The sequence below is a fragment of the Elaeis guineensis genome, chromosome 7 (genome assembly GCF_000442705.2).
Source record: "Elaeis guineensis isolate ETL-2024a chromosome 7, EG11, whole genome shotgun sequence".
Lineage (NCBI taxonomy): Eukaryota > Viridiplantae > Streptophyta > Magnoliopsida > Arecales > Arecaceae > Elaeis > Elaeis guineensis.
The window spans coordinates 17598151-17614475 of record NC_025999.2 but is presented as its reverse complement, the minus strand read 5'-3'; the positions used below and the strand labels follow the sequence as shown (position 1 = coordinate 17614475).

The 16325-nt window shown below is 36.0% G+C and overlaps 1 protein-coding gene across 2 annotated transcripts in view; it reads left to right on the top strand.

The window, feature by feature from the left end:
* Positions 1 to 15694, top strand: part of LOC105060449 (SUMO-activating enzyme subunit 2) — a 44035-nt gene extending 28341 nt beyond the window's left edge. The window contains exons 6-12 of one of the 2 annotated variants that reach the window (XM_073260665.1): positions 5524 to 5979; positions 6064 to 6293; positions 6610 to 6703; positions 6834 to 7016; positions 7110 to 7207; positions 14041 to 14083; positions 14972 to 15189. In XM_073260665.1, coding sequence (XP_073116766.1) covers positions 5524 to 5979; positions 6064 to 6293; positions 6610 to 6703; positions 6834 to 7016; positions 7110 to 7207; positions 14041 to 14083; positions 14972 to 14983 — 1116 coding nt within the window. In that variant the 3' untranslated portion in view covers positions 14984 to 15189. Of the gene's footprint in view, positions 1 to 5523; positions 5980 to 6063; positions 6294 to 6609; positions 6704 to 6833; positions 7017 to 7109; positions 7208 to 14040; positions 14084 to 14971 lie in introns of both variants that reach the window. The other variant, XM_010944165.4, reaches the window with a different exon arrangement.
* The last annotated feature ends 631 nt before the right edge of the window (positions 15695 to 16325 follow it).

The following is a 16325-nucleotide window of genomic DNA, read 5'->3' as shown; positions in this document are numbered from 1 at the left end:
ATTTTGTAGGGACGTTGAAAGCTCGTTATCTATGCCTATCCTAGTTATCGTGTACTGGAATCTTAGATTCAGATAATAAGCTGTAGATAAATTTCAAAATTGGTTAAGCATATTTGTACAAATATTAGAGCACTCAACTTTTCAAAGCATTTTTGATTTGTTGCTTACCTGTTAGATGCAAGTCTCTATCCATCTGATAGTCCCACGGATGTTCAATGATCTAGATATAGTCATAGGCATGTTTTGGATTTGTCGATCTAAGCTGATCCTTTGTGCTCTCCGTCATGTGATATAAAAAATCCATCTGGGGGTACCTTTTGCTGTTCACTGTTCGAAACACTTCATATAAAGGCTTGATAGCCTTCACTATATTCTCAGTTGGCTGTCAGAATGTTTGTCTTGTCATTAAGTTCTCCATATTGCTTCTGTCAGTGTTTGTCCTGGTATATCTATTTTCTTGTCACTCGAAACTGACAAACATCTTACATAGCTATATTTTTCTGTCAATAAGGCTATCAAGTGTTATATAATTTGTAGCGAACTATTTGACATCTGATCTCAATACGTCTCCTCCTGCATACCACCACATCAATGATAGGATTTATGTGTGATTGTAAATGAATCTAGTAATCGTCTGTGCTGAGTCTATTATCTTTTGCACCCTACTAAGCTTTTCAATATTTATCAATATTAGGTCGATACAATGTACAGCATATGGTGTCCAGAATATATGTGGTCGCCGTTGTATCAGGATCTCCCATATGGCCCTATATTGTGGCCCATTGTCGGTGATAACCTGCATGACATTTTACTCTCTGGTTTGATCGATCACCTCCATTAATCTGAGGATATATGCAGCATCGTGCATCTGATCTGAAGCATCAATGGATTTCTGAAAAAATATTTTTCCATCACAATATATCAGAAAGTTGATGATGCTTCATTTGGTGGGATCAGTCCAACCATCACATATCACCATAAGTCTATACATTAGCCAATTATTTTGATACGATGCAATTCACTACTATAGTTTCTTTTTATTGTTGTCAAGAAGCTCACCACAGATCTCTTTGGATCTTGGAGGATTTACATCTGGATTGGCAGTCTGTATAGATGCAATGACAGAGCGATAATATGTGTTGTTTGCCGCATACGCTAGGATATGGTTGAAGTAAAATTAGAACACAATAGCTCGTCATATATCCTTCTTGTCCTTTTTCAACGTAGTATCAATCTTTTGTTTCTTGGAATCTCTACTGAGGAGGGCATATAAATCTAAGTCATGGGTAGTAGCTCCAGCTGGAATCTCTCTGGAGGACTTCCTCCTGCTGTCAAAAGCTCCCAACATGGAAGCAATATGGCTCGTGCCTCTATTGATCGGCTCTCTTATTAAGGAGGTCCTCCTAAATTTTGACTCTGCTGTAGTATTCGCAGAATTTGATCCTGATTTATAAACTGATGGTCCGAATCAGGGTTCGCCGTACCGGGCCGAACCGCCCGGTACGGGGCGTATCGAGCCGGACCGGTGCTCAAATGGTCCGATTCGGACCTTTTTTTCGAGAAACACCCCGAACCGGTACCGAACCGAGCGGTTCGGTCCGGTTCGCTTCCATACCGTCCAAAATCGGACGGTATGGTCCGGTTCGGCGTGAACCGAACCGTACCGACACCCCATGTGCCTAAAGTGACGAGGGGGGAGGGAGGGGGGGATGGGGTCGGAGATCACATGCATAAAAGAACCCTTACCTGCTTTGGAGTTCTCTGAGATGTCTCAGAGAACTCCCGAGGGTCCGAAGGTCTCAACGAAACCGTTGAGACCTCCGAAAAATTAGAAAAAAAAAAAAAAACTCCGTCAAATTGTAGGAGTGGTTCGAGGAGAGGCTGATCTTTGGCCGGAGGTAAGATAATGTATTATTTTCTTAGTAAATATATTTTTTTTAATTTTTGTTGTTAAAAATAGGATAAGAATGAGAAAGAATGAAAATAAGAGAAAATCATGCCAAAATCTTGTGATTTTGGGATGATTTAATTATATGTGATAGATCTTTGGAAGATCTACACGATGACACCAAAATTATTAATTTTTGTTAATTATATATTTTTTAAATATTTTTTAATATTTATTTATTTAAAAATTAAAAAAATTTAAATTTTAGAAAAAAATCAGAGTTTGGGAATCATGTTTAGAATGATTCAAACTACTTAAATCTACTTTCTAATTTTTTTTCAAATATTTGAAATTAAAAAAATATTTTTTTTAATTATTTAAATTTAAAAATTTAATTATAAAATAAAAAATATATAAAAATAGTGTTATATTTGGATGGACTCCTCCACAACCGTACCATCATCTCGAGGATACTTCTCAGAGTCAGAATTTTAGCGAGAGGTCTGAGATGTCTTACAATCCAGAGAGGATGCCTTATGGGATGATTAATATTTGAGAGTACGGTGCAGCTTGGCTAGAGGGTTGGACTGATGTCTCTTCAGACTATGTTGATGATCCAGATATCTACGAGCGTCACAAACACTCGATAAGAAATTAAATGCAGAGTACATCTTAAGATTCATATATCAGTTATTGTGTTTTGTACTTAAATATTTAGATACATTTTAATGCGTATTTTATATATTTTTTCTTTAGTTTTAAGATGACAAAGTTGAAATATAATGTAAATAAATATATGTTTGAAATTTTGGATCAAGAGTCTTTGTACCGCAACCTAACTCCAAATTGAACCCAAATATGTCAATAATATGCAATATAATACCATATTGAGGTTGTATTTATCAATTATTAACTTTAAAAATAAAAAAAATTGAAAATCGAAAAAAATTGTGTACCGGTACCGGACCGGTACGTCCGGATGTATCGTGTGTCGGTATGGTACGGTACCGGTATCGTACCGTATCGGTCCGGCACCGGCACGCTGTCCGATACCGGTACAGCAAACCTTGATCCGAATTGAGTCCTATGCTTGATCAACTCTTCAAACCACTACTGATCTTTGAAGGTCGCATTAATGATAGCCTGAATTTGTGCCTTATCATTAGGGATAGATGCTTCCTTTGACTCTCTAGAGAGAGAAATGTGGCTACACGTCTCAACGGTTTATCTCTATCTTTTTCGAAGTCGTTCCTTTGCTGCTTTGAAATCAGCGAAGTACTTTATTAGTTGATGGACCTCTTGTGGGCATTTTTGGTACATAGCTACATTGAGATAACTGCTAGCCAAGTATTGTTTCAACTTAGTTATCCCTCCCTTGAACTCTATGTTGCACCAATTGTATCTCCAATGATGCTGACCCGAGAGCATCTGCTTGTGGTCCAAACCTATGTCACGCTTCGACTTTTCTTTCTTGATGGATTTATTCCTGAAGGTTGAATAATTATAGCAGTTCAATAATTATGAAAAAATAATAAAATTTTATTTTTTTAATTTTAATTAATTAATTTATTTAAATAGTTTTAAATTAAAAAATATTAAAAAAATCAAAAATTATGAAAAATGAATTTGGCCTTAGATCCATGTAGATCCTATCATGAATGCTACATATATTTTTCTAAGACAGTGGGCATGCATGAAATACTATTTATTTTTTAATTTCATTCAAATATAGGTCAAGGCTACTATGCATAGGATGCATAAAAATTAAACAGACATCAAATTTATGTCGAAAGTAGGCTACAATATTTTGATTTCATAGTTGATTTTTGAATTTTATTTTTTTAATAATTTTGTATTTCAAAAATATATTTTTAATTTTAAAAATTATATATTTAAAAAAATTTAATGATTTTTGTGTTATTGTGTAGATCATCCATAGATCTACAACATAGAATGAAACCATATCAAAATAAAAAATTTTGGCATGATTTTTTCTTATTTTTTTATTTGTTATGGATTTTAAATTTTTTTAAAAAAGAGGGAGAAAGAGGAGAAACAGAAGATGAGAATTGCATACCTTTAATTGATGAGTTCTCCTCATTTTGCTTGTTGTTTGCATTGTAGATTGGGAAAGAAAAGTTTCGACAGAGAACAAGGAGGAAGAGAAGTCTCTGATTTCTCTTTTTTAACTATCATTTAAACCCCCCCGACACAATATCGTAGCATCCACTAAAAAAACAAAAAAAAAGTGGAGCAGGGCCAAACTGAACCGGGTGGTTCGGCTTGGTTCAGACTGATTCGGGTCGGTTCGAGTCCTGTTTTGAAAATTAGGGTGGAATCATCCCAATTCTGTGCTGATTTTGCTCGATACGGGACGAACCGAGTGGTTCAGTTCAGTTCGACAAACCATGGTTGTTAAAGCCTCACAACCTAGAAGCAGGACACAGCATTGGTTACATGCATGGAGACTATACAGCATTGTGCAGTCTCATTTTAGAGTAAAATAATATTTTGATTGTACGACACACTAAGCGTGTCTTGGCATTACTTGTATACATGGGGATCTTGTATCAATGATCCCTATGCTGATTTAGATCAATTATGTTTGCTAATATGCAGTAATAGGCCTATTTAAATAATGTATGATTTCTATTATTTGAAAAGGAATAATATTTTTTGAGAGAAAAATAAATGATATAGGGTATACATACCTTTGATAGTTGTAATTTAAGATTTCTTCCTTCTTTTTGCAAATGAGAAAGTCTTTGTGCATTACGTGCGGTGCAATAAAATTGACGTGAAGCGCTCCACCCAATCACATTTAAGCATATTGCCACCGCTTTCCAATGCGCATTTAATAGCGTATTTAATGTCTGCAGTTTCACTTTTTTATTTTAAATTTTGAATGATGAAAATGCCCCTCTAAAAAAATTATGACATCTTGTAGTCATAGTATGATATCCCGTGGTCAAATTATGACTTCTTGTATACAGGATGTTATAATTTTTTTCAGAAATCATAAAGAGAGAAGGATATTTTCGTCATTGAAAATTTCATCAATTTTCAATGACGAAAATGCCCCTTCCTTATGACATCATGTGTGCAGAAAGTCATAATTTGACTGCAGGATATCATAATATGGCCACAGAATGTCATAATTTTTCAGAAGAAGGGTATTTTCGTCATTCAAAATTTCAACCGAAAAAGTAGACATGCAGGCATTAACTGCGCGTTGGAAAGCGGGGGCTACATGGCCCAATCAGGTGGGGCGGTGTATTTTTTCTACACCGGATGCGGTGTACAAAAAATTACTCTTTGCAAACAATGTGGACCAAAAGGTCCATCCTCTAAATTTTAATAGTTGATAAGCTATGATACTCTAAATTGGAACAAGCTCATCAGCAATGTATATCAGCATTTTTCTCCCCTAGAGTTCTCTAGAAATGTGCTTAATTTGAAAGTGCAAAACCAAATTGTTGATGCCTTATGACATTATATAACTAACAGATAGTGATCTTGCCTTATATTTTCATCTCGGCTAGATTTTTGAAGATTCACACTTTATGCCTGACTCCTTCTTAATAATTTTTTTGTTCTGCTGATTTAGTATTAAAACCAGTATCTTACATTGGCAGTTTGTTCACTGTATCGTTTGGGCAAAGGACCTGCTTTTTGCAAAGTTGTTTGGAGATAAAAATCAGGAGAATGATCTTAACGTGCATCCCAGTGCTGGCACTAATTCAACGAATCCTACAGAAGATGTGTTTGAGCGAAGGGCGGATGAGGATCCTGAACAGTATGGTCGTAAAATTTATGATCATGTTTTTGGATACAACATTCAGGTTGCATTAGCTAATGAAGAAACATGGAAGAACAGAAACAAACCTAGGCCTGTCTATGTCAGAGATGTATTGCCAGACAAACTTATCCAGCAAAATGGAAGTTTGGAGAAGAACTGTGTCACTGAGGAGTCAGCAGTGTCAGCTATGTCATCTCTTGGTCTAAAGAATCCTCAGGATGTTTGGAGTCTTGCTGAGAATTCAAGAATCTTTTTGGAGGCCCTGAGATTATTCATTGAAAAACGACAGAAGGTCCATCTTCATTCTCTCAGGAAGTTTTAATCAGTTTTTTTTGCCATTGTTTTACCTTGGATCCTATTTGATTTTAAAATTCAGGATTTTGGGAATCTGGCTTTTGACAAAGATGACCAATTGGCTGTGGAATTTGTGACTGCTGCTGCAAATGTCAGGGCATCTTCTTTTGGCATTTCTTTGCATAGTCTTTTTGAAGCTAAAGGTATTGCTGGCAATATTGTTCATGCTGTCGCAACAACAAATGCTGTTATTGCTGGTTTGATCGTAATTGAAGCAATCAAAGTTCTCCAGGGTGATTTTCAGAACTACAGGTGTGTCCTAATATACCCAGACCTACTTTGTGCCACCTTTCTCTGCTCATGTTACATTTGGTAGTTAATTCTTCTCAGTTCTCGTCACATGAGATGTGTTGTTTGACACTAGCTGTGATCAGTTACTGAGTTTGTATTATTCCATGTTTTCTATTTTTTTAATTGTTTCATCGTTCCTCACTCTCATATCTGCTCCATCACCTAGTTGTACTTGGGAAATGTGGATCTGTCTTTATCGATTCTGATTGCTTGCAACCTATAACTGTTTTTTGCTGGCTAAATTTATGCTTACTGTTATAGTTTTTGTACTTGTCAGGATGACGTATTGTCTTGAACATCCATCAAGAAAGATGCTCTTAATGCCAGTACAGCCATTTGAGGCTAATAAATCTTGTTACGTCTGTTCTGAGGTATTCTTATATCTTGATATATGTGTATGCATATGTTTATCTTGGTGTTTGACTGTTTTCTATGTTTCTATGGGTGCGTATATTTTTTTCAATGCTGTAATATAATTGTGGATAACATGATATGAAACAGACACCCCTACTTCTGGAGATAAACACTCGAACCTCAAAGTTACGGGACTTTGTTGAGAAGATAGTGAAAAACAAACTGGGCATGAATTTACCATTGATAATGCATGGCTCAACCCTCATCTTCGAGGCTGGTGACGATTTAGAAGAAGATGTTGCTGCCAATTATGCATTGAACCTTGACAAGGTTATAAAATATTTCTTTCTTATAGATTTCTTTAGCTAGTTCTATTTTATGGTGGTCCTTAAAAAAATAATCCTTGTCTATTTTTTTTTGTAGGCTTTAGCAGAACTTCCTCCTCCAGTTACCAGTGGGACTGTGCTCACAGTTGAGGACCTTCGGCAGGAATTGTCATGCAATATAAACATCAAACACAGGTCTTTCTTTGATGGTTGTGTCTATTCTTTATGCATAACCTTGTTGTACTGGGCCTTCCCTTTCCTTTTTATAATAGCCTTTTGGCTATCTCTAGATTTGGATCTGTCTTATTTGTCAGTTTCCATTTGGTCTCCGTTATGTTAATATGCATAATGTGGAGCATGCACAAGCTTGAGTTGGACTTAGATTAATAAGCACATTATTAAATTGAGGTACATAAGGGACTCCATTGACATGCTATTTGAAATATATAGGAATTATATGGGAAGGAGGAAGAAAATAACAAAATGACATGGCAATGTTTTGGACGGTTTTTATTTTGATCAATTCTGTCCTTTTTATTTCAAAAAGGGCATATAAAGTCATTTTTTTAATTGCTTAACTAAATAATAAGGGTCTAACTGTTTGCTGAAATTGTCTAAATGCATTTAAGTGAACACTTTCAAAGACATGATAAAATAATGATGACCCAGACCATGTTACCATTTTCTTTTGTTTCTCTTATATAAAATAATGGGACACAAATTTAGACAGTTTTGTTAGAAATAGTCAGGCTGATTAAATGGATAGGTGCCAATAAATTATTATGATTAATGTGTTAAGAGCATTTAATATCTCAAGGATGCTAATACATTGTGCCCTTCAAGCTTAATGAAACAGGTTGAAGGATTGTTAATTCAATGCAGCATTGGAATACCTACATGGTAGTTATCTCGAGTAACATATTTCTCAAGGAATGTCTGAGACAAGGATATCTAAATTAGGGAGGTCCTAAACAGCTAGTGATCTCAAATAACAAATTTTTTTCTTGGACACAAAAGTTGGGAAGGCTAAAACATTCTATAATCTCTACATTTAAATGCTATGGGAAAGGCCAAGTTCCCAATGGTGTGCATAGAGTTTCCATGTAGGTGCTAGTTTTGCTGCCCCTGTCATCCCATAAACGCATCTGCATCTGCTTTATATATATATATATATTCCCAGACATTGTATGTATGTATGTATGTGTGTGCATGCGCGCGCATATATTCATAGACATTGTATTTATAGGTTATTTTGGTGACCATATTTTCCCAGACGTTGTCTGTGTCATTATGTATATCATGTCATGTCAACTTAGTCTTAAGAATCATAAAAACAGCGAGTATACATAATTTTGATGACCATGAGTGTATATATATCTGTATACATATATACATATATATACGTATATATATGTATATACATATATACATATATATATGCATATACATATATATATGTATATATATGTATATACATATATATACATATATACATATATATATGTATATCTGTATGCGCATGCCCCGTGCATCTGTCTTTCTCTTTGTTATTTTGGGAGGTGTTGGTGATGTGGATGTTCTTATTAGAAATTGTATTTGTATATTATTTTGGTAACCATATATTCCTAAACATTGTTCAGGTCAGTGTTTATATCATGTCATGTCAACTTATTCTTAATTACCCATATGTGTAACATGAAGCTAATAGTCTAAGAGTTGTTCTTTGCCTACAGATATATGCTGTCATGTGCGCTCTAATCATCTGCATGCAACATGAACTGAAAATTCCTGTTTATTTGAGTGACCTATTCATCAGACACATGCAGGTTTTACACATTAAGTGGGTTTCAGTATGGTTCATGACTTCATTCTGTGTCATGGTGTCACCTCCATTTGCTTTAGCATCAGTTAAATTCTGAACAAGGGGATGTTTATTACGTTCTATTACTTCCATACTTAGATCCCATGTGAAATGCTAGGTATCTGCAACTGTGTTGCCAATTCATTCCCTAAATTCTCTACTTCCTAAGACTTTCACAGGGTGCAATGTCAAAATATGCATACTACAGTAAATTGACTAGTCAATAACACTTTTATCATAGAAATTTTGTTGACGGCTATTTCCCTTGAGGATGAGGATGAGGGAAAAGATGGATTGGCTAGCTGGATGAACGCATAGATGTGCCATCAGTTACTCAACAAAAAGGATGAAGAATGGGATATGGATTTGAGACTGGATTCTACTACCTTGAACCCTTAAGGACTTTCATTATTAGGATGTCACCAATGAAGAGTAGGCAACAATGATAAACTAATTGCAAGAAACTTAAGCATAAAATCAAGGTTCACTGTCTCAGTACTAGACTGTATACCAGTATTATCCTATTATAGTATTGGTATGCTCGATAGGTACCTTATTCCGTATCGGTATGGTATGCTTGGTCTGTGTTAGTATTGACCGATATGACAGACCTTGCAGAAAAGTCCATTGTACTATTACAATCTTGTATTTATATGTGGCCTCCTTAATTGCCTAGACAACTATCATGCTTCTACTTTGATGATTATTCTTGCCTGTTCATGCCATATTGGCCATCACTACTACTAAGTGGCAATTACTATTTCTTTTATGACTCTTGAACTTTAGGCAACATTCCACTTCACACATTCTTAGTCCTAGCAATCATTTGTTAGTCACTTTTGAAAACTCAACCCCATTAAGTGTCTTGCTTCAGTTGATAGCTTATGCAATCTTGCTTTGCACCCTCATAGTCTCTGCACTTTTTGATATGCGGTCTAAGATGTCAATCCACAAGGTTTCATGCCACTCGGTCTACCTCTTGGTATTGAATTCATGCTCGATCAACATCCTAGCATTTGATCTACACTTAGCCTTCCATATAGTGCTTGGTCTACACTCGGTCTACATGAAATGCTGAACCGCCCAGAATCATGCGATTCGGGGCGTGCCGAACTGTGGCGGTGCCCATTCAATGTGGTTCGGATGTTCGATTCGGAATGCTGGTGAAAATGTAGCGAAAAGGAAAGAAAAAGAGAGAGAGAGGGAGAGGAGAGAAGGAGAGGGTAACGCTGGTGATGGCTCGCTGAGACTGTCGAAGGGTTGTCGAGGGCCTCCGACCCTCTAGTGGCCACCATCGGCATCTCCGCCGGCCTCCCTTTCCTTCCCTTCCTCCCTCTTGTCTCTCTCTTTTCTTAGTTGTCCCTTATTTTTGTGTCAGTTCGGGCTTGGTATGGTCTAATATGGGGGCATACCAATTTGTACCGCTGACAGGCCAGCATGGTGTCTGGATTCGAGTCGGCAAATCTTGGTCTCCACCCTAGCAGTTAAACTATATTCCATCGACTGTCTGGTGTCGGGTATATACTTGATCAGCACTCTTCGTACTCGGCCGGTACCTTGGGTTGTCTTGATGCTTAGTCCATTTTCCATTATCAAGAATGAAGTTCATTAGCCACCTCCATTCTCTCCCAAAGTCACCACCACTCTGCCTATCTCAAATAATGTCAAAGCCTATGACTCACCAATCTTTGGATCTCTACCTACAAGGCTTGGCTTGGTCCATTGATCAGCCGGCCTAGCTCATATGAGGCTTGGCTTTGGCCCATTTGGTGTTGGAGGGAGGCCCAAATCAGCCTCCTTCTAACTGGAATCGAGAAGAACCCTTGTTTGAGAAGGAGATGAACTCCATCTCCAACACTGGCAAGGCCGTTGATCTATTTAATCTCCCAAATCCGTCCCTTAAAATGCATTACACCCCAAGTCTCTGTTCTTTTCTCTCCTTTTCTTCCTCTAGTTTTCAATTTTCATTGTTGTTGGCCACCATCATTAGGACTGCAGTTTATGCTTGCTGGAGATGAGGCAAACATCTCAACCCTTGGAATCTCTTTCTCCATCTTCTGTCTAGAATTATTGTCATCGACCTAGATTCCAATGAAGAATTGCCGAAAATTGAACCAGGACCATTGTTTCCTCTATTTTTGGATTCTCATCCTTGTTTTATTTCCTCCACCATGATTTGAAGTCAGGGACCTTGCTGGACCTCTAGTGAGCATGGCAACATCTTCTCATGACCATTTGTTGGAGCCCAGACATCATTGAGCGGGTTAGAACCCAAATCAATGTCGAGCCCCTTTGATACCCCTTATTTTGGCCCAACTCTTGTTTTTGTATTCTCTCGCTGGCCACCCACGCGTCATTGCTGGTTGTTTGCTACTATGCATCGACATCGTGGATCATGGTCCTTTGGCCACCACTGCCTCCTAGACACTGACCTCTTGTTTTACATCCTCATATGACGGTATTTTTCTTTCCTCTTCTCTCTCTATGTTTGTAATGTTGGGTGGGCCCTGGAGGGTCTGTAACCTATGACCTTGGTTGACCTTGGCGTGGGGTCTCCTGGGTTGCCTTAGTGACTTGGCAGCATATTGGCTCCCACCTCGACCCTCATTGCATATCGCGGGACTGTCATTATTGATCCCTGTTGTATTGATACTCACACCTGACTTTGGTTCTATGATTTGACTAATTTGCTTGCCCATGTTGGATCAGGATGCTGTTGCCAAGCTGGCCTTATCCTTCCTCCACTATTTTCCTCATATTTTTCCATCATTGCTTTGATTTCCATCACCGTGTTGTTTAATTACTGGACTTGCATCCATGTAGGGTGCAATTGTCCAGACAAGAAGAGGTCCAGAAAAGGGTACCATGCCATATTCTTTTAATCAAGGTTCTGTAGGGAATTTTTCAGCAAATGATTTGGATTTGTATGTATTTTCGAAGGTAAGTAATGATATACCTTTTCTATATTTTTCATTTAAACACATGTTACTTTTGACATCAAATAATTGTAAATTAATTTATAACCTGATTTATGAATTTTATGGAACTATGTTTTCAACCGAAAATAAACATGTAATTTTGAAGTAATGTTTTTTGGAATATTATTATGTTATCTACTAATCTTATATGGTATATCATACTTTGATTGGATTATATATATGTCATTATATAAGAAAAGCTCTGATATATATCAGATCAGATCTGGACTCTCGGCCTGATTATGTTTTAGAATTTGCCAATTGAGGGTTATGCATTAGCACTTTGATTATTTCAGAGCTCATTATTTTGGCCTTGCATAGAGTCTAAAGATGGTATTGTAGCCCACGCCACAAGGTATATGTGGTTATTTTGGCCTACTCCATAGGGTATTAGTGTGGCTCTTTGGTTTAGCCATAGGGAATAAGTATGATCATAGTTAAAGGCTGCCGAATTGAACATCATGATTTCAAATCAAACTTATGAATATGAATATGAAGACTTTAGCACGACTAGATATTTTGGATTTCTGTTTTAAATGAAAAAAAAATTGTTTTTATGCTTATTTTTGGTAAACAACACTTATATATGAATTCCCAGATGAATATAATATTAACATTTGAGCAGTATTGGATATTTTGGATATATGATTATTTTTGAAAATACTTATTTACATTTTTACTTGAATTATCTAGTTAAGGTGCTTATTATTTACTGGGCTATTGAGCTCATTATTTCGTCTCTGCTTTCCTTACGGAGAATTAGTTGCTGACGGGATACCACTATGGGCATATCGTTACAATGAGAACTGATCTTACTGATATAGCTTCGAACGAGTATGGCTACTAAAGTTTATTTAATTAGTGATTGAAGCATGTTAGATGTAAAGACTCTTATGAACAAGAAATTCTGGAAATTTTTTTTTTAATAGCTTGGGTTTATTAATTATTGGAAATTGGATTTTAATTGCTTTGCGCTATTATGAGGATATAATGGAAACCTTTCATGCTTGTCAGGGGAGTTCCCTTTAAGTATGCGGCAATTTATTCTACCAAAGCAAAAAAGAGTATATGGCAATTTCCACATCTCAGTGTCACAATTTCGGGGCACCACCATTGGTTAGATGTGGTGTACATGATGCCATAATTGCACTAAAAAAAAGAGAAATAAGTGTGATGCTTTTGCTAAAATAGTCAAGACATTTTGGATTATAATGCGTAGTAGTAAAATATTTAAGAATTATAGGGTCATCATTGGGCTGTTTAATTGCATGCAATTCAAATGTAGGCTGCAATTAGAATTGCAATTGTAGGAAAGGGAGTCTTGTTTAGTTGTCTGTAATTGAAAAACTGTGGATGATTTACAACAATTTGATTGTTTGATGGGGACGGAGGTATTAGTTACCCTCTAACTGAGCTGGTTAGGTTACCTACCAGTGAGAAACGTGAACTGATTGTTTTTGTAATTATAATGTAATATTTATAATGTTATTTTTATAATATTATAGAAAATAATATTGCTATTTTACTAAGATATGAATAATTACTATAGTAATTCTATGAATATAAACTAATTTGATGCTATAATGATTAGACATTATTCATCATGTGCATTATGATAACTGATAATTATTGTATATTATTTGCCATATGAAATTAGATGTATTATAATATTATATTTGAATTATAATATTGTAATAATACATGATATTCTAGTAATAATGGTATTATCATAACATTATTGTAATATTCTATTAATATTATCTACTATTGTAGTAATAATGTAATGTTATTATAATAATATTTTAACATAATATATTATTATAATAATATTATGTTATGACAATATTATTGTAGTATAACAGTAATATATTATGATATAAATATCATAATATTATGATATAATACATAATATTATTATTGTAATATTACTATTATAATATAATAATATGGCTAATAATATAATATGATCATAATATCATAATACTATGTCTATAGTATGATTATATTTTACCTATTTATTACAATATTATTTCTCAAAATTGCAAGGATTTTTGGAATTGGAATTGTGACCAATTTTGGCTGTAGTTCCAATTTATAATTTTTTTTGACGGTTGAATTGCAACCTGCAATTGCAATTTCCGGCATCCAATCACTTATTTTTGGCATTTGCATTTCAATTGCAACTGCAGGCTACCAATTGCGAGCAGACAAATAGCCTCCAGTCGCAATAAGGTATTATTATTATTATTATTTTCGATCATGCACTGCAAAAAACCATTCTAAATGCCAGCACTTCTAGCTGATGTAAGCATAATTTAGTTTTTGAGTTTCATAGGATCATGCTGTTTTATATGGTATTCAAGATTTCAGAAGTGTTGGCACTCAAAAAGGATGCCCTAGTGATTGAGGTTCCCACTACTATGGGTTCTAGGGAGGGTTAGATGTATGCAGGTTTACCCTCGCAGCAGAGAGGCTATTTTCAGGCTTTGAATCTGACACCCAAGTCACAGTAAAGTAACCTTGCCATGCCAAGGCTAAGTATTGGTACTCCAAAATTTTCAAAAAATTCTGAATAAATGTTGAATAGAGGAAGGTAAGAGCAACTCTAGAAGTCGTGATCTAACCTATGCATTCAATGCACTAAAAACAAAAGCAATCATTGCAGGAAAAAGGTGAATTCATGGCATGGACCAAATGAGAAGATCAACTTCATTGATGTAAAACTCTCTAGTGCAATACATGTGGATAAATTTCACCTTTATCATTAGGAGCAACTTTTGGAGTTCCTCTGTGGGAGGATTACAAAGCTACCAGATTTGTATATGCACCATTTACCTTTCCAAATAGAGTTATTGTTTTATCTTTGAGTGGAAGGAATCTCCACTTATGAAGGTGTACCTACTTCATAATCTCCCCAGAAACTTCTTATGACATCTGCTTTCTAAATGTTTTCATTTCGTTTCTTTCTTTTTTTTTTTTAAAAAAAAACAAGAGAACCACATATCTGCACTCTTATCTGCTCCCGCAGCCGCACCCACTTCTGGTAATGGAGGTTCTATCAAGTCCAGAAATTCCTTTTTTTTTTTTTTGGTTGATCTATATCTTTGCTGAAATTTGCAGGGAGGAGTTTGATGAGGAGAAAGAACCTGATGGGATGGTCCTGTCTGGATGGGTAACTCCTACTGAGAAAGACACTCGGGTTGTAAGCAATGGCGAGAGTACATCAACTGCACAACTGGCAGAGAAATCAGATGAGGTTGAGACAGCCCCAGACAGGTCTGGGACAAAGAGAAAACTATCTGAAATGTCAGAAATGATGGACAATATTCATGATACGAAGCCTTGTTCAAGCCTTGACATCGGTGATCAACTGAATCCTCAAGAAGTGGAAGACAATGGTGATGATGATGACATCGTTGTGCTTGACGAGAGCCCTGGACCAAGCAAGAGGAAGAAATTACAATAGAATGTACTGTCAGTTATTTCCAATGATGCATCTTATTCCAACCCGAATAGATGGTATCCAGTTATCTATTAACGGCTTTTGACCTTATAGGATTCTAATATCATCACTAACACATTGTTCCTGGTGCGAAGTCAATGTAATTAATTGCTTGGACAAAGTCCACAGAGATGGAAGTGCTTGTTTAAAAGCATGCTGAAGATAATGTGTCCTCCATATAGGTTGGTAAGGATAGTTGGGCTGGTGATATTAGAATTTTTCTTCTCTTTTTTGACATTTTGGTTGGAGTAAGATGTGATCTGTTTTTTGACGAGTGTAGTGTGTCAACTAATTTTGTAACTGTTTAAATTATGTTGCAAGGATTTGTTTTTACTGTTCCAGTTAGATGTGATCAAATAGTTGTAAAATGTGGGATTAGGTAGTTGTAAGTTGCAGTGACTGATGCATTACTATCACGGACATTGATTTAATAATGCTATCCTGGTACAGTTGTGATTTTATCATATGCTGTATCATAGTATAGACTATGAATATCATAGGTAATTTTATGAGAACTGATCTAGGAAGTTACACCAAAGACTTTGTAACCAATATCCTCCCCAGCTGGTCTTAAATCCTCTTCTGCTTCTCTTTTTACTGCAATGTTGGGGGTGAATTGTGGATTATCTTGCATAAGTTTGAAATTTTTCTATTTAATGTCACGGTTAATTGATCTGAGAACCCATGGCATTTGTTTGGCACATATGGTACATTCGTGTTTAGCACAATCACTCTGGACATCTCATTATATATTTGAAATGTTATCCTCTTACTCTGTTACATGGATTTGGTTCTGCTCCACTAAGTGAAAATCAAAGTTTCTGATGGCAGTGAGCACCAATTCATTCAGCATTGAGATGCATGCTGGCTTCTCTTTTAACATCATTTCTCTTTAACAGCTGCACCAGATCATTGACAGGAGATCTTTGCAGGTCTGAATGCTTGGAATGCTGGGACCTGCCACAAAAGCAG